The sequence below is a fragment of the Alosa alosa genome, chromosome 11 (assembly GCF_017589495.1).
Source record: "Alosa alosa isolate M-15738 ecotype Scorff River chromosome 11, AALO_Geno_1.1, whole genome shotgun sequence".
Classification (NCBI taxonomy): domain Eukaryota; kingdom Metazoa; phylum Chordata; class Actinopteri; order Clupeiformes; family Clupeidae; genus Alosa; species Alosa alosa.
Window position 1 is genome coordinate 34,740,991 of NC_063199.1, and position 23,371 is coordinate 34,764,361.

Sequence of the window (23,371 nt, forward strand, 5' to 3'; positions counted from 1 at the left end):
TTGATAAATTGAAAAATGTTGTGATCTGTGTGATATCACTTCCAACCGTGCATGACGTCTGCTTTGGTATAGTTGTTCAAGCTTAGCTTTTGATGTTGACGCAACTTACACAAAAAAATGCATCTGCATTACCCCTGGTGCAAATAGCCTCATCCTTAAAAGTGTATGCTATTCGTACCCTTGTGCAATTAGAAGTGAATGTTATTTGTACCCGGCGCCCACAGCAATGTGTTCTATTAATACCCCGTCTGGTACAAATACAGTATCAGTGTATGCTATTCGTAACCCGGTGCATTTACCCTGGCATATTGATTACACAATGTAAATAAAAAATAACAAAAAACGAGCAACGTGTTTTTGTTGTTACGTCACAGGGTGTGAATAGCTCAGCTGTGTGGCCTATGTTGTTCGTACTAGGGGTGCAAATAGACACTCTGAATAAGGTATGCTGTTTGCATCACTGTATAATTAGAAGTGAATGCTATTCGTACCCTGGTGTACAGTGGGCAGTGCTTCGAATTGGCCAGCTTCACTCGGTCGGCCGGCGTGGGATCCGCCGTATATCCGCGACTTTAATTCTGTATTTTTCCAGTGAGACGGCTGCAACAACCCAAACAACTGTAATGGCTCAAGTGAGCAGGGTGTCTCTGCTAAAAGAAATGGAGCCTGGAAAACCCTACACAGACTTCACTACAGACTTTAGCAGACTGGTTTAGAAATAATGTAATAGCCAGAGCCATGCCTGCGCAATAAAGAAATATTTGGTTAACTGCGAAAGAATCCGTTTGCAGCCCGTGAGGCCTTGGACAAATTAAACATTCTGGTTTTCTCGAAAGTAACGCGATGATATAGACAGACATCATTTGGACAAAAATATAGAGTATTAACCTCCGTTGCTCAGCCAAATGCCTTCCTGTTCGCCCTGTTATCGGAGTTAGGCCTACAGGCGATATAAACGATTTTTGATGGTCACCAGTTTACTTCATTAGGGACTGTTCGTTATTTATTTAAGGGGCTACGGAGGAGTTTGGGGAGCATTAGTCCAAAAAGGCGTGACCCTCCCACCAGCCAACAATACATTTTCTATGACCCTCCAAAGTGATTATGAAAATCACTGTCAACTTTTTCGGGTTTATAAGCCTACTGTATTTTAACGTTTTTCACATATTTGGCCATAAGCCGTTTATCGCCAGGCTATCAATAAACCAAACTACAAAGGCTTAACACTTTAACAGGGGAATTAATTGGGCATGAATCATGCTGGAACGCTATTTCGCTACCTTTAGAATAATGGTTTCTATCTGCGTTTTGGAGTAGGTACAACCAGGACCCGATTGAAACGACAAATTAAACATTCTGGTTTTCTCGAGTGCAACGATGATAGACAGTCATCATTTGGACAAAATATGGAGTATTAACCTCCGTTTGCTCAGCCAAATGCCTTCCTATTACGTCCTGTTATCAATGGAGTTACGCCTACAGGCGATAAACGATTTTTGATGGTCACCGGTTTACTTCATTAGGGACTGTTTCGTTATTTATTTAAGGGGCTACCCGGAGGAGTTTGGGAGCATTAGTCAAAACGTGACCCTCCCTGCGCCAATACATTTTCTATGACCCTCAAAGTGATTGATTAAAAAATCACTGTCCAACTTTTCGGGTTTATAGCCTACTGTATTTTAACGTTTTCACATATTTGGCCATAAGCCGTTTATCATAGGCTATCCGCGAAACCAAACTACAAAGGCGAACACTTTAACAGGGGAATTAATTGGGCATGAATCATGCTGGCGCTATTTCGCTACCTTAGAATAATAAAAAGGTTCTATCTGGATTTTGAGTAGATTTTAACCGGGACGATTGAAAGCGGGGCGAATGAAACATTCCGTTTTCTCCGAGTGCAACGATGATAGACAGTCATCATTTGGACAAAACATGGAGCATATTAACCTCCGTTGCTCAATAAATGCCTTCCTGTTCCCGTCCTGGTATCACGGAGTTACGAGCGATAAACGATTTTTAGTGGTCACAAGTTTACTTCATTAGCGGTTTATTTTTGGATTATTAAAGAGTGTTTTCATTTAAAGGTTTGACTTCGTGCTTATTCGGTAGAGCATTTAGTGCTCTCCCCAATCTGAACGTTCACATTGCATGTTTGTTTGTAATGGATGCAACCGCGAGATAGGCTATCGTTTGACAATAAGTTGTTAACAGAACCAAGACATATAGCCCAGCAGCAATCTAGGGACTGATCGTTATTTATTTATTGGAAGGGGCCACCGGGAGGAATTTTGAGTGCTTCGGTTAGAAGTTGCATGACCCTCTCTTGCCTGCTAGAAATTGTTCAATGATCCTCCGGCAAATTGTTAAAAAACACGACCCTCCTGCCAATTGTCTTCCGCCGCGCCACAACCACACACTTTGTGATAACATTCTTAAATCAATCTTTCCCGTGAGCTTGCATGCTACCAGTCCTTCCTTTTCAAATGTGTTGCGCCTGTTTGCACAATTTCACAAATAATCATATGTGATTAATAGTATGACAAATAATCCCTGTGCACGGGGACCGAAACAATGCATGCCAACTTTTTCCGTGTTTATCATTATTTTAACTTTCCCCCGCTGTCTTGCCGTTTTAATGTTTTCCGTAGAATATCCTATATTTGAATACTCTCATAACAGCCCTGCCATCGGGCCTGTCTCTGTGTTGCCCTGTTGCTACCCCTTGCCCTTCCAACGAAACAGATGTCTTCAAATCATCGTTTTCCTTGCTTGAAGGCGAACTTAGAGTGATGTTAACCTATTTAAGTTTAACGGCGCGATTGCCGTGAGAGCACGATTCATTGGCGCTTGCATGTTCGGCCTTATGTCTCGTGCGCACCTGAGGGCTACTCAGCTGCAAGAGAAATAATTTCCCCTCTTTGTATGTTCACTGCAAATTGGCCTACCATAACTTACCAACTCTGCACTGTAGACTGGCTATTTATATTTTCATGAAATAAGCAAATGTATTTGTTCAACTTTATGAAGCAGAATTACGCATAGGGTACTTGGAACATAATACATTTGACAAAGGACAGATGAATGTTGCTAGTGACAAAATATTAACTTTCAGTGTTTTACGATAATGTTTTGTCATGGGAAGTGTTTTCCCCATGCATTTATTCTAGGTTACTGTCAGTGACTGCCGTGAGAGAAGCGGGTTCTGTGTTTCGTTCATGTCAGTGACTGACGCCAGAAGAAGGGTCTGGTCTGTGTTGTGTTGTGTTGCGTTGCGTTAATTTATTTTTCATTAGGCATACCGTGCCCTGCCGTCCACAGCTCTTCAGTTCTGACAAAGCCAAAATTACTCCTTAAGCGTTTGTATGGTTATATTGCTTGACGGGGGTCCCAAGCAGCTTTCAGCCATAAGGCTACTTTGAGAACATTTCAATTCACCCGACACTAATATTCAAAATGTTGAAAACTATTTCGGCATAGCCTATAAAAACAGTTTAATTAAATGGAATGTTAGTTGTAAACAAACGAAGCTACTTGGTGAGGCTTGGCCTCACAGATGCGCTCGTGCCTTAGATGGCAGGAAAAATCTTCACGATAGGGCCTATTAACTAACCACCCGATTCACTTTGGCTGGGGAAGGGGCCATCGAACAATTGTGCCCAGTTAATCCGGCCCTTCCCAAAAATCACACCTTCCCACCTCTGACAGTTTAAAAGAAGTCAAGAGGACTCCTTACTCACAGACCTATTCACAAAACCTGCGGTTTTGAAATCCTATGCAGCTACAGGAGCTTCCAATCGAGGGAAGCAATTTTTGCATTGTAGGCATAATCAACATGCAATAACGCCGCCAACAACAACCAAAACTAGGCTAATCATTGTCAACATGTAAATTAAATGTAACATTATTGTGAATCAAATTAAAATGTTCTCTTTGCAAAACGCGTAGGCATAGTAACAGAATAATTTAATAATGTTACAAGATACTACATCAATCCGGATGTTTCATTGGGCTACTAGGCTATTTGTTTTGCCTTGATTCATTTAGGCTAGGCCTTTTTATTCAGGGCCATATTCACAAAGAATTTCAAGGCTAAAAGTAGCTCCTAACTGGCGAATTTAGGAGCAACTCCTAAAATAATGGGCTTGTCACTCCTAACTTAAGGACTCCTAATTTTTTCACAAAAAGTAATTCCGCGAAGCATTTTAGACCTAAAAGTAGCACCTAAGTCTGGGACAGCTTAAGTCGAGAGGACTCCTAACTCACTAAGACCTATTCATAAACAGCTTTTTGTGGCATTTACGTTGCAATGTTTTGACTTAGCCTATGCTAACAGGAGCTTCCAATTCTTGAGGGAACAATTTTGCATTCATAAAAGGGATGCAATAACGCCACCAACAACAACACAAACTACTCATTGTTAACATTGAAATGAAATGTAACGTTTCATTGTGAATCAAATTAAAATGTTCTCCCTTTGCAAACGTAGCCTAGGGATATGGTGACAGATTAATTTAATAATGTTGCAAAGGTAGGCTACTGCATCAATCCATAGGCCTATTTACCCAAATTAATGGTCGAATATTACTGATGATCATTGTTATTTAAGAACATGCAGTTTGCTTTAGGTACCAAAACATCTTGCTCGTAAAAAAGCATCATAACGCACATTCTGGCGTGGGTCTGTTATTTACTGTAGGCTCGCAAACCACATGCCTTTATTTTTGGGCAAGCCTGCATTCATTCATTCATTCAACCTTTATTTATTCTGAGGGTCATTGAGGGAAGCCCTCATTTTCAATGAAGCGAATTACAGAAGCCGAAGCAAAGCTCCACAAACAAGACAACATTCGAGGCCTTCTGTTGAAGAATTTTATATAAAGCCTGGGCGCTGACAGTAATCCTCCTGCCCTGGTAGGCCTACCACAGCTGTGGATAGTGTGGGAATGTTCAAGTAATAACACAATCAATGTGTGTCTCAATTGTCCCCCGCTGACCACCTCACACATTTCTCTAGATTTTTGCGAACTTACATGACACAATGCCATAAAATATGCCAGTTTTAGGACACAGAATAATGTTTGTAATGAGACCAGGTAGGCCAGGTATTGTCGAAGGTGCATGGTGAAGTGAAATTCTTACTTTGGAAAACAAACATTTGCCGATATCATCGCCCGATCATCAGAATATTGCAATAGATTCTGTGTTCTGGACTGCAGGTAACTTGTTAAGCCAGTGGTTATCAAACTTTTATTTCATTCCCCACTTTGATCAAGGGCATGACTGATGATAGTGGAGATAACGTGTTATCCCGAAGGCTTTTGGAAGTCAGCATCTTCGACGGTAGTCTATTAAAAATTAAAAAAGTTTTCGATGTCCCAAACGGAGAGCCATACTTTATTGTTTTTTTAACGATCTCTATGCTACTCACAAAAATGTAGGCATGGGGACATGATGAAGTAGGTTATCCAACTGTCGTGTGTTAAATTATTGTGATTACAAGCCAGTGGTTTTCAAACATTATGTGTGACTCGGACATCTAACTAAATGCAACAGGCTCATATCGTCCTCACATTACGCAAAATGAGGACCAGTGTTTTGTCAAATTGCAAATAGCTATTCGTTTTAACTATTTTTTTTTATGATAGTAGCCTATACAAAAAGCACTTTATACTATCTTAATATTGGAATATGGGGAGGGAAGTGGCGCCGCTCTGCAGTCAGCCAAATATGAATGTAATTCTGCGGCATAAAGCAGATGTAATTGTTTATCGTTACAGAAAAATAAAATGACATGTCAAGCAGTCAATTGACTACATTGCAGTCAAGAAGTAGGCAAAATTAATTTCTGAAACCAAAACGTGGGTTATAGTTGTCTAAGCCTCTATTATGTAGCCTGTTAAAAACGCCGCCAGATAGTATTAAATCGGCAACAACATTGTTTTCTGCAGAAGCCTACCCAAGGCTACAGATTAATTCTGAACAGTTATTTCTCTACTGGCTCAATTATCACACCACTGTTTTGATTTGCGTAGTTGCGTTAACTAACAACACTGACAATAATGTAGACAGCAAATTTCGATTTTCGATTTTCGTGGTAGTCAAGCCTTAAGCCATACCCAAGTAGCCTAAATCGAGGTAATGTTTAATTATGCATGATTTATTTTGTTATTGAATTAAGTAGGCTGGGATTACTCACGCAACAATTATGTAAGGGACTGACAGGCAGCGCGATGTACAGTGGCAGAGCGGCACACAGTGGCTGAAAGTGGTACTAAAGCTTCGCAGCTTCCGCGGCGTATCTTGCGAATGAAGTGGTCATTTGAAAGCGATGCCCACTGTATATAGTAATGTGTGCTATATACACCCTGCTGCGTGAACTGTGTGAATTGTTGCAATCAAAACTTCCGTTTGAGAACTGATTTCTTCTTCAAATTGTGCGTCTTCTCTGCAGGGACGTTGGTACACATGCGCACTTACATTTCTATATATCTCTGCCAAAACGCTTTACATAGGAATCAAACCCCGGTCTCCCACGTATTAAACCATGACGCTAACCACTGAGCTATCTACTTCCACACTCAGATGAGAGTTTGCAGGCGAACATATAGTTCATAGGCCTGAGCCTATGAATTTCTGTTAACTAACAAACTGATGGTTGTACATGTATGTATTCACTGAACAAAGATTATGAAAATAAAACACAACTTTTCCAACTGAAACTTAATTTGAACAGACATTAGTACCAAAACCTTTCAGAATTCTTCACTTTCTGCTGATGAAAAAACAATGTGTCCGCCATGTTTTTTGTGCATGCGAGCAACGTGCGTGCAATGCGAGCTGTTGTTACGTCACAGGGTGTGAATAGCTCAGCTGTGTGGCCAAGGCTATTTGTACCAGGGGTGCAAATAGACACTAGCTTTTTAAATCTAATTTACCATGCTATCAAGTGGAGTAAGTAAACCATGCCAGAGAATGTTTGATATGAAATAGATACTCATATTTTTTCAAAGGATGAAAAGCTTCCAGAAGTAGACATTTCAAATAATTGGCTGAGAGTGAAGAAAAAGCTTGGTTGTTAGTTTGTGATGTCTCTCAAGGGACTTTAATTACTTACTTAGGCCCAGCCTCCAATTCCAGTCTCAGTAAAGCCTATATTTATCCGAGATTTAGCTCTTAAGACGCAAACGTCCGCTGCGCTCCATGAACAACTGCCTCTGCTCACGTTGTCCCCTCCCTGTCTCATCAGTTTACAATCCCAAATCTGATCGCTCAGAGCATTTTTACAGCTCATATCAGATTTCCACAGGTGGTAGGCTGCAAGTCCCCAGCAAACTATTCCTTTCTTCTCTTTAAATATACTCAGAGTTTCTACCAGAAATGGGTTGAAAGGGCCTTTATTTTGACATGCCTGTTAAGCATATGGGCATCCACATTTCCCATTCTTTTGGAAAACCATTCATTTGATGAATCTACCATTTGGCTCTTCCCCCATTGTCATTATTTTTTAAAGAGAGAATTGAATCATTATATTGCCATTATAATGGAATTGTAATTTCACAGAGTATCATTTCTCCCCATTTTAATAAAAACATCTTTACAAATATTCCATGTGAATGAGGTACAGATATTACATTTAGAGATCATTTTAGCTACAGTATATGACTGTCATGTCAAAATCTTTCCACTCACTAATTTGTTACCATTTTGCGGAGAGGGACCTAAAAGTGCTGTTGAAATACTCTCACCTGATCATGTCGTCCCTGTCCCAGGGGCTGTGTGCTGTTGGTTCCTCTAAGACCCTCTCTCTGTACGTTTGAAGTTTGTGTCTCAGCATCCTGCTGTAATGAGTCTATGAGCTCTGAACATGGAGCCACTGAAATGGGCCAGAGCCCCAGGGATCAGCACCACTCTTAAGCCCATATTAATCAGCTAGGTACGCTATATTAATCAGCTAGGTACGCTATATTAATCAACTAGCTGCGCTATATTAATCAACTAGGTAGCCTAGCTAGGTATGCTATATTAATCAACTAGGTAGCCTGCTATATTAATCAACTAGGTAGCCTATGCTATGTTAATCAGCTAGGTACGCTATATTAACCAGCTAGGTGCGCTATATTAATCAGCTAGCTATGCTATATCAGCTAGCTTCGCTATATTAATCAGCTAGGTACGCTATATTAACCAGCTAGGTACCCTATATTAATCAGCTAGCTATATTAATCAGCTAGGTGTGCTATATTAATCAGCTAGCTATATTAATCAGCTAGGTGCACTATATTAATCAGCTAGGTATGCTATATTAATCAGATAGGTAGCCTACGCTATATTAATCAGCTAGGTACGCTATATTAACCAGCTAGGTATCCTATATTAATCAGCTAGCTATATTAATCAGCTAGGTGTGCTATATTAATCAGCTAGGTATGCTATATTAATCAGATAGGTAGCCTACGCTATATTAATCAGCTAGGTACGCTATATTAACCAGCTAGGTACCCTATATTAATCAGCTAGCTATATTAATCAGCTAGGTACGCTATATTAATCAGCTAGCTATATTAATCAGCTAGCTAGTTGCGCTATATTAATCAGCTAGGTACGCTATATTAATCATCTAGCTATATTAATCAGCTAGGTATGCTATATTAATCAGCTAGTTGCGCTATATTAATCAGCTAGGTATGCTATATTAATCAGATAGGTATGCTATATTAATCAGCTAGGTACCCTATATTAATCATCTAGCTATATTAATCAGCTAGGTGTGCTATATTAATCAGATAGGTAGCCTACGCTATATTAACCAGCTAGGTACGCTATATTAATCAGCTAGGTACCCTATATTAATCAGCTAGCTATATTAATATTAATCAGCTAGGTGTGCTATATTAATCAGCTAGGTACGCTATATTAATCAGCTAGGTATGCTATTAGATAGGTACGCTATATTAATCAGCTAGGTATGCTATATTAATCAGCTAGGTATATTAATCAGCTAGTTGCGCTATATTAATCAGCTAGGTGTGCTATATTAATCAGCTAGTTGCGCTATATTAATCAGCTAGCTATATTAATCAGCTAGTTGCGCTATATAGTCCAGTAGTAATAGGGTTACACCAAATTAGTAACAAGCTGAATGTTTCAGGATCTGTTCAGAATACCTTGAGGAATGACATGCTAAACATGCTAAAAGTTCCTGTGAATCCCCCTTGTGCTCTCTAAGATATTCAAGATGGCGTCCAAAATGGCCGCCATTTGGAGATTTTTCCGTATCTCAGGCTTAAAACCTGATACAAATGCAATTAAAAGGTCAAAATACATGTTTTTTTAGGGTAAGTCAATTTTATCATTAGTTTCTTGAATGGAGACATTTCATAATAATAAATCACTTCAGTCATCATCCTCATCATCAGAAATTGATTCTTCAGTTTCTCCCTCATCATCTAGTAAAGATGGCATTGGTGCTGCATTATATGAAGTCAGCATTATATATAATATTTTGTGCTATTACATTACAAAGGTTATAGAAGGGAAATTGCTGCCTGATTGTTGTCTAACTGTGCATCTATGTATGTTCAATTTGTTTACAATCTGTAAATAGCATGTTTTGTTTTGTCAGGACATGTTATTGACAGAACAGTTCACTTTGAGTGGCAAGTGTATTATATGTGTGGCTGAAAAGTCATCTGAGCAAGTAGGCCGTAAAAAACGTTGACTGACATCAGGGTCGGCAAAGTGAACATGGTCATGGGCCGAGCAGAGAGGGGGGGAAATTGCTTCTGTTTGTCAGACATGAAGGTCACGAAGCGAAGCAGAACTGAGTGGGTTTTCCAAAAGTGCAAAATAGCTGGAGGGCGAGAGCAACGGCGTTCTCCAGAGCTGCAGTGTGGGCTAAAGGCTGCTAGCGTGTGGGCTAAAGGCTGGCTGCTAGCGTGTGGGCTAAAGGCTGGCTGCTAGCGTGTGGGCTAAAGGCTGGCTGTTAGCGGGCGCTTGTGGAGATGTCGGGGATTGTGAGATTTCCCTGGTGGCCCACACTGCACACTGCCCCCTTTGTTAAGCGCAGTTTGGTGTCACTGGAGCAGCACTGAGAACATTGGGAGAGGCCCAGACTGGGGAGGGTGGGGGTGGAGAGGGGAATCTGTCCCCAGGTGATTTATGCAGTCTTAGCACCTCTACTGTACCGGGCCGTTGGTCATATTTTAGCCTGACACTTATTATTGAAATGAGACATTTAGCTCAGTGAATGGAAACCCCTGCCTTTGTGAGCTCCAGGAGAGTGTTCCAATCGCTCCGGCTCAGCACTAGGAATGGGAATTACCCATTTTTTTTAAGGAGGGAAAGTAGGCGGAATGGTGGATGAGGAATTGCATTTATGGAAATGCAAATTGATTCGGTGTGCACAGAGGTGGAGTTGACAGTTGTGTTGTTGTGCATGAAGTGGCATCCACTTCAGCAGAGCCTCTTGGAGAGAGCGGCTGACAGGCGAAGCCCCCTGTGCCCCCAGAGTGGGATGAGGACTGGCACATTTGGCCAGTAGAGCTCCAAATGTCCTGTTATCCAGTGGGGAAAACAAATAAGCTTTGGTGGTCCAGATCCACACAGTGCCAGAGATGAGCACAATGTTGTAGCATTTTTTACTGTAAATCATTTTGTTGGAAACAGCTTTTTTGTACTGCCAAAGCAATGGTCCCCAGTTTTGCAGCCTTTCATGTACCTGTATAGGAGTGTCATTTTGTTTAGGAAGCTGGGTGACTCTCTCCCTGATAAAGTCTGTGGCATGTGACTCTGTGCTCCCTCTCCTCTCCCCACTGTCCACCGTCCATCTCATCTTCTCCTCTCCTCATCCTCTCCCCTCTCCTTCTCCTCTCCTCCTCTCCTCTCTTCTGCTCTCTCCTCTCCCCCTCCCCTCTCCTCTCCTCTCTCTCTCTTCTCCCTCCTCCCTCTCCTCTCCTCTTCCTCTCCTCTCCTCTCCTTTCCCCCCCTCTCCTCCTCTTCTCTCCTCTCTCCTCTTTTCCTCTTTTCTTTTCTCTTCTACTCTTGTCACTCACCTGCGGCTCAGCTGGAGTTTTAAGCTGAGGTGTCTGCGTGTGGGGTGTGTGTGTGTGTGTGTGTGGGGTGTGTGTGTGTGTGTAATCAGCATCCCCGAGCGCCCTGCTCAGGAGGTCCCCTGACCTACATCCCAACACCCGGCCCCCGAGCGCAGAGCCTCTCCGCACCTGTCAGTCACGCCACGGGAGTTTGGTGCTGGAGTTAAGGTCAAAGGTCAAAGCACTTGAGTGCATGTTTTTGCTCTCTGTTTACATTTCTACCCCATTTGCTTAGCGCACACTGCACTGCCGGCAGGTGGTAAGTGGGGATTCAGATTCCATCATCATCACCGGAGGAGACCTCCGCTGTCTCCACTAAATCCATGATGAGAAACGACCTGAAGAATGATTGCACAGAAACAATATTGCAAAATATAATTGAAGCTTTATGACATCCTGAAGGATTGGAGATGCCCAGATGCAGGCCATCTTTTAAATGACCAAACAAAATTCTGTTGATGCACATTTGAGCGCGGCCATCTTTTAAATGACCAAACAAAGCTCTGTTGATGCACATTTGGGCCATCTTTTTTAAAAAAACAAAAGCGTTGATGCACATTTGGTAAAAAAAGCCCGCTTGAGCAGTTCATTTAATGCTAATGACGTGTTAGCGTCTTTTCGCCATGCAGGAGCTTTATTCTTTTTACATTGCAGCCATTCACATTTACTGTGGTGCATCAATCATCGGCAGCGTGTGTGTGCATGTGTGTGTGTGTGCATGTGTACTCGATTGCACCCCAGCTGTGAGATACTGCTTGGCAGCCTGCTGGAGATAGAAGCCTGAGGAGAGGATCAGAGCGCTGAATAGAGTCGCCTCCTTCCCTCACGCTGGGGCCGAATCCTCCGCAGGATTACCCTCCTTCCCTCACGCTGGGGCCGAATCCTCCGCAGGATTACGCCACTTCCCTCACGCTGGGGCCGAATCCTCCGCAGGATTACGCCACTTCCTCGCCAGACGCTCCAGCCGCTCCAGTGCACATCGTCCATGTTCTCCTCTCCGTGCCGGAATTGGCTGGTGTCTCAGATCAATGAGAAACCTGCACTGGACACAGATGGGGTCAGATGCCTCAGTGTGGTTTCCTGACATGTTTCAATTTGTGACCCGTCCTAGAACCCTTTCATGTGTCTCATCTCGTCCTCTGAGCGTGTCATCTGGTCATCTCTCTAGAAGATTTCATTCCACTGCAGACATTGTCTCATGGAGTGAATGGGAAGTCTCATAATGGTCTCTCTATCGGCATAACGATTATTATATTTATTTATTCAACAATATATTATGAATTTCAAGCTGTATGTCTGGAGCCAGCCAGGGCCGGTGACATTTCACTATCTGACATCTTTACCTTTAGCACTGAAATATACAGAGGCTGGCTTTTGTTCTGTGTATGTATGTGCAATAGGCTGCAAGTCTTCTCCAGGGAGTTGGTTTCAAAACAATGCTCTGTTTCTCGCACAGCTGCTGCGTATTAATGTGTACACACACACACAAGCACATGGAGCTCCTTCAGACGCCCTCTTTGCCATCTAGAACTCTGAACTGACATTTCCTCCATAGAACAACGGTGTGTAGCCAAATATATATAGCCCCATGGGCATAGGTTTCCTCCATAGAACAACGGTGTGTAGCCAAATATATATATAGCACCATGGGCATAGGTTAGGCTCGTGGTGGTATTTTTACTCAATGTTCCTTTTTCCCCCAATCTGTTTTGCCAGTTGTTTATTGTTTATTATTGTCTTATAGTTTGTGTGTGTGTAGTGGTTTGGACATGAGCTTGGGTATGTGCCATTAATTCACAATGCTTTGTAGAAATTCATTTTCTACCGAATAAATGCAAATGGGGTTTTGTCTCGTGTCATAGAAATGGCTTACCTTGCTTTTGTGCTCCACTTTCAAATATTTCACTTTTGACTGTAACATAATTGAAGGTGCGACTGCGATGTGTTATTGCTATTATTTGCCAAAAATATTCCATTAGCTCCGGTAGGCTTTCTCACCTCCCCATCCGATCGCAGCTGTTTGATGATAATGCGTGTGTTCATCAACCCACCAGCACCACGTCATTAGACACAAGGATCTGCAGCAGATAGCAGGATGCTACTAGTATAGCGCTTAGCAGCAGAGTACAGTGCAGGATGGATCACAGCATGGCTGCTTAATATTCACACTCTCAGTAGGGATTAATTGGCCCATCTGGCACTCGTCTAAACAATGGGACAAATATCCTCTTTCTTCCTCAAGTAGCTCATTCCTTTTCATCTTGTGTGTCCACTGGACAATAAGAGGATAGACGCAGCAGCAAGACCAGAGAGAGAGGGAGAGAGAGCGGGAGAGAGAGAGAGAGAGCGGGAGAGAGAGAGATGGAGAGAGAGAGAGAGCTACAGACTGCTGTGTAATTTGATCTGTTTTGTTTGCTGGGCTGTCGTAGGCAATAGGCTGTCCCATTTGTCTCACCCTGCTCCTTTTGTCTGCAATCTCAGTTCTCCAGGAGGCTGTTTTGTAGCCTAAGAGAACTGGGGTGATTCTTTGATTCAAAATGATTGCAGAAGCTAATTACAGTATTTACACCCCAGTGAGGCACTAGTGCGGATTGGTGCAATACATTTCAATGCTGGCTAGTGGCAGGTGTTTGGGGACTGTGTGCCGCTCGCTTTTGGCGTGTTGCGAACCCTCAGTGGCGGACTGTCGACCTACTTTATCTCTCAGGTGATTAATGTTACTGCGCCTTTCACAAAGGTCACTTCGGCGTGGAGGCATCCCAGGATGCCATTCTGCGGTGGGTTATTTATTGTCGGCTTTGTGCTCAAAAAGTCGCTGTATTCTCAAGGTATCGCTCTGGCTCAATTATGTCTGCCTTGAGCATACAGGCCGGGCGACAGACCAGCCCCAGCGTTTCCTCACTTTCCTCTGCTGTCTTGGGGAATCATGGTCTTGACAGGACACCAAGCTGGATGAGTTTCAGAGTGACAGTGTATCATATAAAGGGAAACCCTCTCTTTACTCAGGAGATGTACTGTAGTGCAGTCTTTACTCAGGACATGTAGTGCAGTCTTTACTCAGGACATGTAGTGCAGTCTTTACTCAGGACATGTAGTGCAGTCTTTACTCAGGACATGTAGTGCAGTCTTTACTCAGGACATGTAGTGCAGTCTTTACTCAGGACATGTAGTGCAGTCTTTACTCAGGACATGTAGTGCAGTCTTTACTCAGGACATGTAGTGCAGTCTTTACTCAGGACATGTAGTGCAGTCTTTACTTAGGAGATGCAGTGCAGTCCTCACATATTCCTGTTGGTATGTGAAAGAAACGTCATTTAAAGTAGCTGCAATATGAAGAGACACAAAAGCCACTCTCATGCCGTAGCGTACGGAGAGGTTGGGTAGCGTACGGAGAGGTTGGGTAGCGTACGGAGAGGTTGGGTAGTTGGGTAGCGTACGGAGAGGTTGGGTAGCGTACGGAGAGGTTGGGTAGTTAAGGTAAGCGTCTGGAGAGGTGGGTAAGCGCACTGGAGGTTAATTAGTTGGGTAGCCGTCTGGGAGGAGGTTGGGTAAGCGGCACTGGAGAGAGGTTAGGTAGCGTGGGTAGGTAGCGTCGGAGAGGTTGGAAGTGGGTTGCATCACGGAGAGGTTGGGTAGTTGGGTTGCATACGGAGAGGTTGGGTAGTTGGGTTGCATACGGAGAGGTTGGGTAGTTGGGTTGCATACGGAGAGGTTGGGTAGCGTACGGAGAGGTTGGGTAGCGTACGGAGAGGTTGGGTAGTTGGGTTGCATACGGAGAGGTTGGGTAGTTGGGTTGCATACGGAGAGGTTGGGTAGCGTACGGAGAGGTTGGGTAGCGGTAGCCGCTTATCTCTCAGGCCTGTGTCACCCACAGTGGCAAGTGCACGGGCCATTAAAACGCAGGAAATGATGTAATGGCTTCCTCCCCAGCAACGCCCTGGCCCTGGCCCAGCTGAAGCCCTATATTAAAAGCTCTGTCAGAGAATTGTGCAAGCTTGACCAGATTTAGAAACTAGATGACTATCTTCCTATTGCAGCATTACACCAGTGCCCATTCACTGGAGTATTCAATGCCTATTGTTCCTTCCCATCCAATTACTGGGCTAAATGAACCAGAGCTGTGCTCCATAGGCAGGCCAGGTAGCAGGAAGAAATTAAATCCCGTCAGCAAATAGAATGTTGCACTCTGTCCAACTAACCATCAAAGATGATGATGATGCAGGTTCTGCCATAGCATTTAGCATTTAGCAGCCCATCATTCTGTTCTTACCCTTCAATATGTCTCATTAGGTATTTCATGCATTATTGAGCTACATGTTCTCCTAGTCCCTATAATGTGCCGAATATGCTGTATTAGATGTCGTGATTAAGTAACGTAGAGTTAACAAGCTGTGCGTGGTGTGCACAGAGCCTTTTAGTGCAACAGTGTATCGCAAGAATGAATTTGCCAGAGCCACTAATGTAAGCAGGTCTGTTGCAATGTAGCAAGAGATCTGACGTGGAAGTGTCAGAGGAAGTCATCTCATGGCTGGGGGTATTCTCCTGTGGGGGCAAAGCCATGTAAACCCCAGTCTTCATAATGAACCTCCGTAAAGTCAAACTGGACCCAGGGGACGAGTGGCTTAAGACAGCTTTTGCTCTCTGCATACATAGATACTCAGTGCTCTTTCAGAACGGATGAGAACGGCTCTTTTCCTTATGAATCATTGGCAGCCGTCTGGCTCAGATCCCTAGTCTATGAACAAGTTTGGCATTTTCTATATTAACATACACTAGAGAACTCTTTTGAATTGTTGTCTATTTAATCGTTCATTTTTGATGTATATTACAGTAACATACGCTAGAGAACTCTTTCATAACACTTTTGAAGACAATTGTTTGTGTATTGTCACAATACATGACAAACATTAATAAACAAACAGCACTGGATCTGAAGTGTTTACCTTTAAGTGAAGTGTTTACCCTCTATAATGTAATATGGGCACTTGAATCTGTTGTGTTTGTCATCGCCTCTGGTCGCAGTTCTTTCCTAATCCAGGCCATTAGACCCAGAGACATCCATGAGTGTCCTAACCTCTGCCCTCTCCCTGGCAGGTCAATGGGAAGGACCTGTCTCGTGCCAGCCATGAGGAGGCGGTGGAGGCCTTCCGCAGTGCCAAGGACCCCATCGTGGTGCAGGTCCTCAGACGGAACCCTGTGGCACGACCCCATGGGCCCGCTCAGGAGGTCCAGCTGGTGGACGTGTGCACACAGACGGAGATCACGTTCGAGCACATCATGGCGTTGGCCAAGCTTCGCCCGTCAACACCGCCCGTGCCTGATATCTGCCCCTTCCTGCTCTCAGACAGGTAGAGTGCACACAAATACAAACTCTACTGGTTCACAACTTCTAACATCTACAGTAACTACATGAAGCATTCTGAAGCTGCATTAGAATGGAACACAAAGCACTGTCATGTGACTTCAAACCTGAGAACTGAACATGGAAGCAATTCCCCAGTCTTGAAAATGAATATTGTATGTAATTCCCCAATCCTTGAAATCATGCACAAAGTCGGAGACTCTTGAAATAGGCACTCATAATTTAAAAAAGGCTTCAGGCATCATCCTGGGGATTCTTGGAAAACAACAAAGAGCCAAAGCACTCCTTTGTTTTTCTCCTCTTTTCTTCTCTTTTCTTTTTATAAGCCACCGTTATGCATGTTCTCAAATCTATCTCAAAGGAGAGGCAAACTGTGAACAAGATAAAGTTTAGCATGAGAAATAAGTGGGTTTCAGCCCAGGGGAAGTCAGCAAGATGACATTAGATATGCAGAGGATTTCCTAGTTGAAGCTGTGAAGTTAATTGAGACTCATCTCACAGAAAAGGAGTATTGTAAGTGGGTAATTAAAAGCATACTGTGACACACAAATAATTAATTGTTTAAAATGTGTCACTTGTCCACTTTAATGGAGTATCCACTGTTGGCTTCTATCTGTTTGGCTGACAGTATGTTTTTTCTTTGACCTAATTGTGTTGGATATTCTTAAACACTTCAAACCTTTAATAGGTTCAGATCAAACAAAATTAAATTGAGTTTCAGAGTAGCATTCCTCCAGGCCTGAGGCTAAGTGCTGTATTTGGAGGTAATGTCTAGCGGTTTTATTTTTCAATCTCTGAACCCATCCCAGGGACGTCTTAATCGTTGCCGTTTGGAATAACCATTTGGCTTAACAGAGGGTTTACAGGGTGATTAAAATCAAATGGACTAATAAAAAGAACCAACATGGCGCTTCATTGTTTGGAAATATACTGTTCGCCCGAGGACCAGAAACAAATGTAATCAACGTGTCCCATAAAACACACACATTTTTGAGTCTTCATCTGTGTTCAGGTGCCACAGCCAAGACAGGACTCGTTTTATAGTTGCAACAAATGTCAGTCGTTCCCCTTGTTGGAGCACAGATCATAAAACTATGTAATTGTATTCTATTTAGACCCACGTGTCCCGAAGAAAGCATAATATGCCATATTGTAGCCCCAAAAAATAAACCATTTTGACATTTACACGAGCAGCTTTATTGGTGGACTGGGTTATTTTTCAAGTAATATAAATCCATATGTGGCTCTCTTTTGGGCGGATGCCTTTATATGCCACAATGTCAGCATAACGCACATCAGGGATTATTCTTTCCTCTGCTTGAGATTCATAAACAATACATCACATTTCCGCAGTAAAGGCAGGATTCATAGGTGGGTGAAAACAATGCCTGTGTGTAGTCTTCAGAAGGTTGGAAACAATCTTCAGCGAGGCGGTTCAGCGCTTAATCAGACATAGCTTGATCACCCTCATGACATCCTTCCTGAAAGCACATGACAGATCCTTTATTCTTTAGACTGTGTGGGTGTGTCTGCACATGTTTGTTTGTCTGTGTTTTTGTGTCTATTTGTGTGTGTGCGTGTCCGTGTGTGTGTGAGTGTGTGTGTGCGTGTCCGTGTGTGCATGTGCATGTGTGTGCGTGTGTGTGGCGTGTACAAGAACAAATAGAAAGTGGGATGAAGAGGAGCAGCCCTCTAAACCATCACCGCCCATCACTATCTTTCATCATCCGTCCTCTCTCTCTCTCTCTCTCTCTCTCTCTCTCCGTCTCTCCTCCCAGTTGCCAGTCTCTGCACACAGGGCAGGAGTACTACGATGGCTCTGCGTACCTCTCAAACGTGGGGCAGGAGTACTACGATGGCTCTGCGTACCTCTCAAACGTGGCGGCGGGCGTCGAGAGGATGGATGACTTTGAGTACGAGGTACGACTCCAGCGGCCACTTCCCCCAACCCTCTCCCCCTCTCCTCTCCCCCTCTCCTGTCTTCTCTCTCTCCCCCTCTCCTCTCCTCTCCTCTCCTCTCCCCCCTCTTCTCTCTCCCCCCTCTCTCTCTCTCCCCCTCTCCTGTCTTCTCTCTCTCTCTCCCTCTCCTCTCTCTCCCTCTCCCCTCCCCCTCTCCTGTCTTCTCTCTCTCCCCTCTCCTCTCCTCTCCTCTCCTCTCCCCCTCTCCTCTCCTCTCCTCTCCTCCCCCCTCCTGTCTACTCTCTCCCCTCTCCCCCTCTCCTCTCCTCTCCCCCCTCTCCTGTCTTCTCTCTCTCCCCTCTCCTCTCCTCTCCTCTCCTTTCTCCTCTCCTCTGTCAGCTTTATTAATAACGCTTGACATCCCTCTCCACGTGGCATCCACATAATGGACCCCCCCACACACACACACATGGAGAGGGCTCCTGCTTATAATTGACTCCACAGGCCAGGCATGTCCCCCAAAGGCTGTGGCTGATGGATGAGGGGTCACGGCCAGGACTCCATATCAGTGCCGAGCAAATTTGTGAAGTGTTGGTGTGGCATGATGAGGTGAGCTGAGGGCCCTCTGACCACTGGGCCCCCCTGCTCTGGTCTGTATATGCCGTCCCCTTGGTCTGCCCTGGCCTTGTTTCATATGACGATATCATCAATTAAGCAGTGCTGATATCACTTATCATCCAGACGTTCGTCACAGTGGAGACAGTCCATCAAGGCAGAGTCCATCCATCACTGTGCACCCCTTTCCTTTCGGGTGCCTGTTAGGTGCAAGAGGCAGCATTGGGCAGATGAACAGTGGCACTCCTCTGGGAAGCCCAGCAGAATGATCCCCACTTGCATCTTCATTTGCGCCGAGTTAACTCACCAATGCCGACGCTGGCACAGGGTTACTCTGACAGATGATATCATTAGTCGGCGTAGTCGTCTCTCTCTCTCTCCACCCCAGCCCCCACCACCTCCACTACTCCCCAAGATGCAGATCAGGCTGCCGTGGATGATAAACTGACACTGGGGTAAATCGGCTCCGGCAGCCTGCACCAGAGGCCAAAAACCGATCTCCTTTATTTCCGAGCCGTTGAAGAGCCGGTTCACTGTGACGGATGCTGATTACCTCTTTCTCTTTCGCTTTTGTTTCATTTGAATTCCCCCTCCACCCGCGCGCCCTCACACTCCTCTACCTCCACCCAGGCGCCCTCACACTCCTCTCCCTCCACCCAGGCGCCCTCACACTCCTCTACCTCCACCCAGGCGCCCTCACACTCCTCTACCTCCACCCAGGCGCCCTCACACTCCTCTCCCTCCACCCGCGCACCCTCACACTCCTCTACCTCTGAGGAGATTTGCACATCCGCCTGCGTTTGTCTGGCATTAAGTCGGCGCCAATGTAATATATTAAACGGGCGCTGCATGCCTCATTTCTATTAACTAATCTCGTTACATTGTGTTTGCTCTTTTTATTTCATGCATGGAGGGCTTATCCACCCTCCCCCCCCCAACCCCTCAACACGACTCCATTTACTATACAAAGATAAAGAGTATTTATATACGTCAATAGAGCCTCCCAACATTCCCACAGTTCCCACAGAGCGCAGTACTGCAAACTGACATGAGGGGAGGGGAAGAATTGTCAAGACAAGATGAAAGAAGAGTGGAGGAGAGGCCACCCGCTAACACTCAAATCACTTCATTGTCACCGTTTTTATGCAATGGGATGGAAAGCCTACATTCACTCACTTCCTTTAATTATGTGAAGTACCAATGGAGGTGTTCTGGGAGCTGTCACATGTGACTGCTATCAGAGGCTTACTTCATCACTGAATGTCTCTCCATCCACTTCAAGTGTTTTTTTGTTTTGTTTTGTGTGTGTGTGTGTTTTGTTTTGTGTGTGTGTGTGTGTGTGTGTGTGTGTGTGTGTGTGTGTTTGTTTTGTGTGTGTGTGTGTATGTTTGTTTTGTGTGTGTGTGTGTGTGTGTGCATGTGTGTATCAGCATGGTTGTACAATGGCTCTGCCTCCCCGTCATTATCCACAGTCTCTCTTTTGAGGCTGATTTTTCAATTACCGGCAATCAAAGGCACGATTATTATGACAGTACCCTGCGCGCACGGACGGTGGGCGGCCATCTTGGCTAATCTCGCCATCGCAGTCGTTAATTTACTGTCAGCCTCTACTCTCCTGATGCCGATGCAATCTCCCGCCTGAGAGGCCAAGAGCTCGCCTGTAAAATGGAATATCTGGTGTGTGTGTGTGTGTGTATGGGGGTGTTAGGGAGAGAAGAGCAGCAGCCAGAGCTTCAGCTTTAACAGCTCCTGCCTCAGAGAGAGAAGATGTTGAGCATGTCAGATAGACAGTAGAGAACTCGATCAAGATATTTCATCACTGCTGTGCAACTACTAATAGATTCATACCCAACACTCAAGGAATAAGGCAGGAAAAGACTCCCTCTCTTTAAGATTTTACTGCTCTGGTGATGTCATTTGTTTGCATTGCTAATTGTTCTGTTGCATTGCTCTTGCATTGCTAATTGCTCTGTAATATCTGCTGTCCGGACTTTCCAAGGTAATGAATTGCCTCTCCATCGTAAAGACTTTTATTTTTTTGACTGCAGTGTATTGTAATTTTAAATAGCCAGCTGTTCAACGTCTGCAATGTTGTATCATATTTCATGTAATTAATATGAATATGATAAACATCAACAGAGAATTAGGTAGTGATTACACCTTGACACTGTTCTTCCAGCAGCTTTCACTGTGGCTTGCCTTCATCTTGTTATTGGAGGTGTTTTTTTGGGATGTTCATCTTGTTATTGGAGGTGTTGTTTCACTGTGGCTTGCCTTCATCTTGTTATTGGAGGTGTTGTTTGGGATGTTCATCTTGTTATTGGAGGTGTTGTTTGGGATGTTCATCTTGTTATTGGAGGTGTTGTTTCATTGTGGCTTGCCTTCATCTTTTATTGGAGGTGTTGTTTGGGATGTTCATCTTGTTATTGGAGGTGTTGTTTTGGATGTTCATCTTGTTATTGGAGGTGTTGCCTTCATCTTGTTATTGGAGGTGTTGTTTCACTGTGGCTTGCCTTCATCTTGTTATTGGAGGTGTTGTTTGGGATGTTCATCTTGTTATTGGAGGTGTTGCCTTCATCTTGTTATTGGAGGTGTTGTTTGTTGTTGTTTGTTGTTTGGGATGCAGTTTTGCCTCCCAAACTGTGTGTCTGTCCACTTCACCTGTGTGTGCTGTGTGTGTGTGTGTGTGTGTGTGTGTGTGTGTGTGTGTGTGTGTGTGTGTGTGTGAGATTGGCTGTGACAGGCCAGAGCTCACGCTACTGTAGCTCCACACACACTCAATTAAAGATGTGAGGGCTTGTCAGGTGGAGTGTGTAAAAAGCCTGACAGCGTGGGTTCCCCTCTATGTACTTTCTTCCTCTTCCTTTGGTATTTGTCCCCCTTTTCTAGCTCCCAGAAATGCCGGCCTCGGGTCTTCTCACCTTCCTCTTTGTTCCTGACTCGTCTCCTCGCGATTGTTAACCAACCCGCCCAGCCATCATACCTAGCATGGCATAGCCATACCTGCCGAGCATAGCATAGCATAGCATGGAACTTACCCCTTTATGTGAAGAGAGGAGTCCTGTGGCACATTTTCTATTATGTTGAGATGTCAGGAATGACCTGAAGTGTGATCACACCGCACACCAATATAATCCAGGCAGCAATGCATAATAGAGTTTAACTCCGCATTCAAAACAAATCTCGCAAAGCCCCTAAGCCCCATTCGGGGACAGCTAATGAATATTTCATGGGTGTTTTCTTTGGTTACTACAGAGAGGGCCCGCTGACCGAATTAAATCAGTGATTATTAGCATAATTACGGACGTATTTACAGAATAAGCATGCATTTTAATGAGAGAGCGGATGGGAATGCCCAAAAGTTGAATCAAGTTATCAAAGTACCTGCAAAGTTACAGCATTAGCAGGTGTACTACCTTAGGGCTTGTTTGCATTCACCGCAGTTACTGGCTACAATTAAAACATCAACTAACACATTAAAAGTGCAAAAGGGGGTTCATTAAAAGGGCATTAATGTTTCTAAGCCATTTCCTGCCCTGACGTCTAGCCAACGGCAACACACCAGTAAGAGTCTGTGTGTGTGTGTGTGTGTGTGTGTGTGTGCAGGAGGTTGAGCTGTGTCGGCTGGTCAGTCAGGAGAAACTTGGCCTGACGCTGTGCTACAGGACAGATGATGAGGACGACAACGCTATCTACGTCAGTGAGGTGAGAAACTCACATGCAGATCCACTGCCTAGACCACAGGACTCTGGAATTACTGGAAATAGATGGTTATGATGTGGTGGTTATGATGGAATCTTTGACAGACAGAAAGAATTAAAGAGAGTCCAGCTAAAAGCATATATATTTATTGTCAGCCTTGAAGTGTCAATTAGTGTCTGTGTGTCTTGCTTGGAGGGTGGCCCTTCATGCCAAGAATATTAAATATATAAATGTTCAATAATTCTTCTGAAATGCAGAAGTTTACAAACAAAAGCCCTCACAAGCAGCGCTATTTTTAGCAGCACTGATGAAATCAAATGGTAATTCCCCTCATTAAATGTGTACGCCTGTGAGTTGTATTTCTGTCAGCCAGGGTTTTTCTCTGATTCTTTTGAAGTAGTCTTCAGACACAGCAAGTCAGTTTGAGTGGGTGCTAAGAAGAGGAGAGGCTTAGCATGATGAACATATCTGCTTTTCCTCATAATGGAACTGAATGCTGAGCTTTGATGTGTCAATGTACCTTTTTGACAGTATTCAAATATGCCGTCACTGTACTGAAATATGCCTAAATATGTTTTGGCATTTGATTTATTTATTTTTCTTTACCATTACTAGATACTTGCATGAATATGGATGTGTTTGAAAATATGTATTTCTCCATGGGGAAGAATATTAAAAGGGAAAATATTAGGATTGAAAC

General features: G+C 43.9%; 1 protein-coding gene across 1 annotated transcript in view; it reads left to right on the forward strand.

The window, feature by feature from the left end:
• LOC125303026 (PDZ domain-containing RING finger protein 4-like) overlaps positions 1–23,371 on the forward strand; it is a 58,198-nt gene that overhangs the window by 23,568 nt on the left and 11,259 nt on the right. The window contains exons 2-4 of the mRNA XM_048256499.1: positions 16,188–16,441; positions 18,234–18,375; positions 22,576–22,674. Of these exons, the coding sequence (XP_048112456.1) occupies positions 16,188–16,441; positions 18,234–18,375; positions 22,576–22,674 (495 nt within the window). The remainder of the gene's footprint in view (positions 1–16,187; positions 16,442–18,233; positions 18,376–22,575; positions 22,675–23,371) is intronic.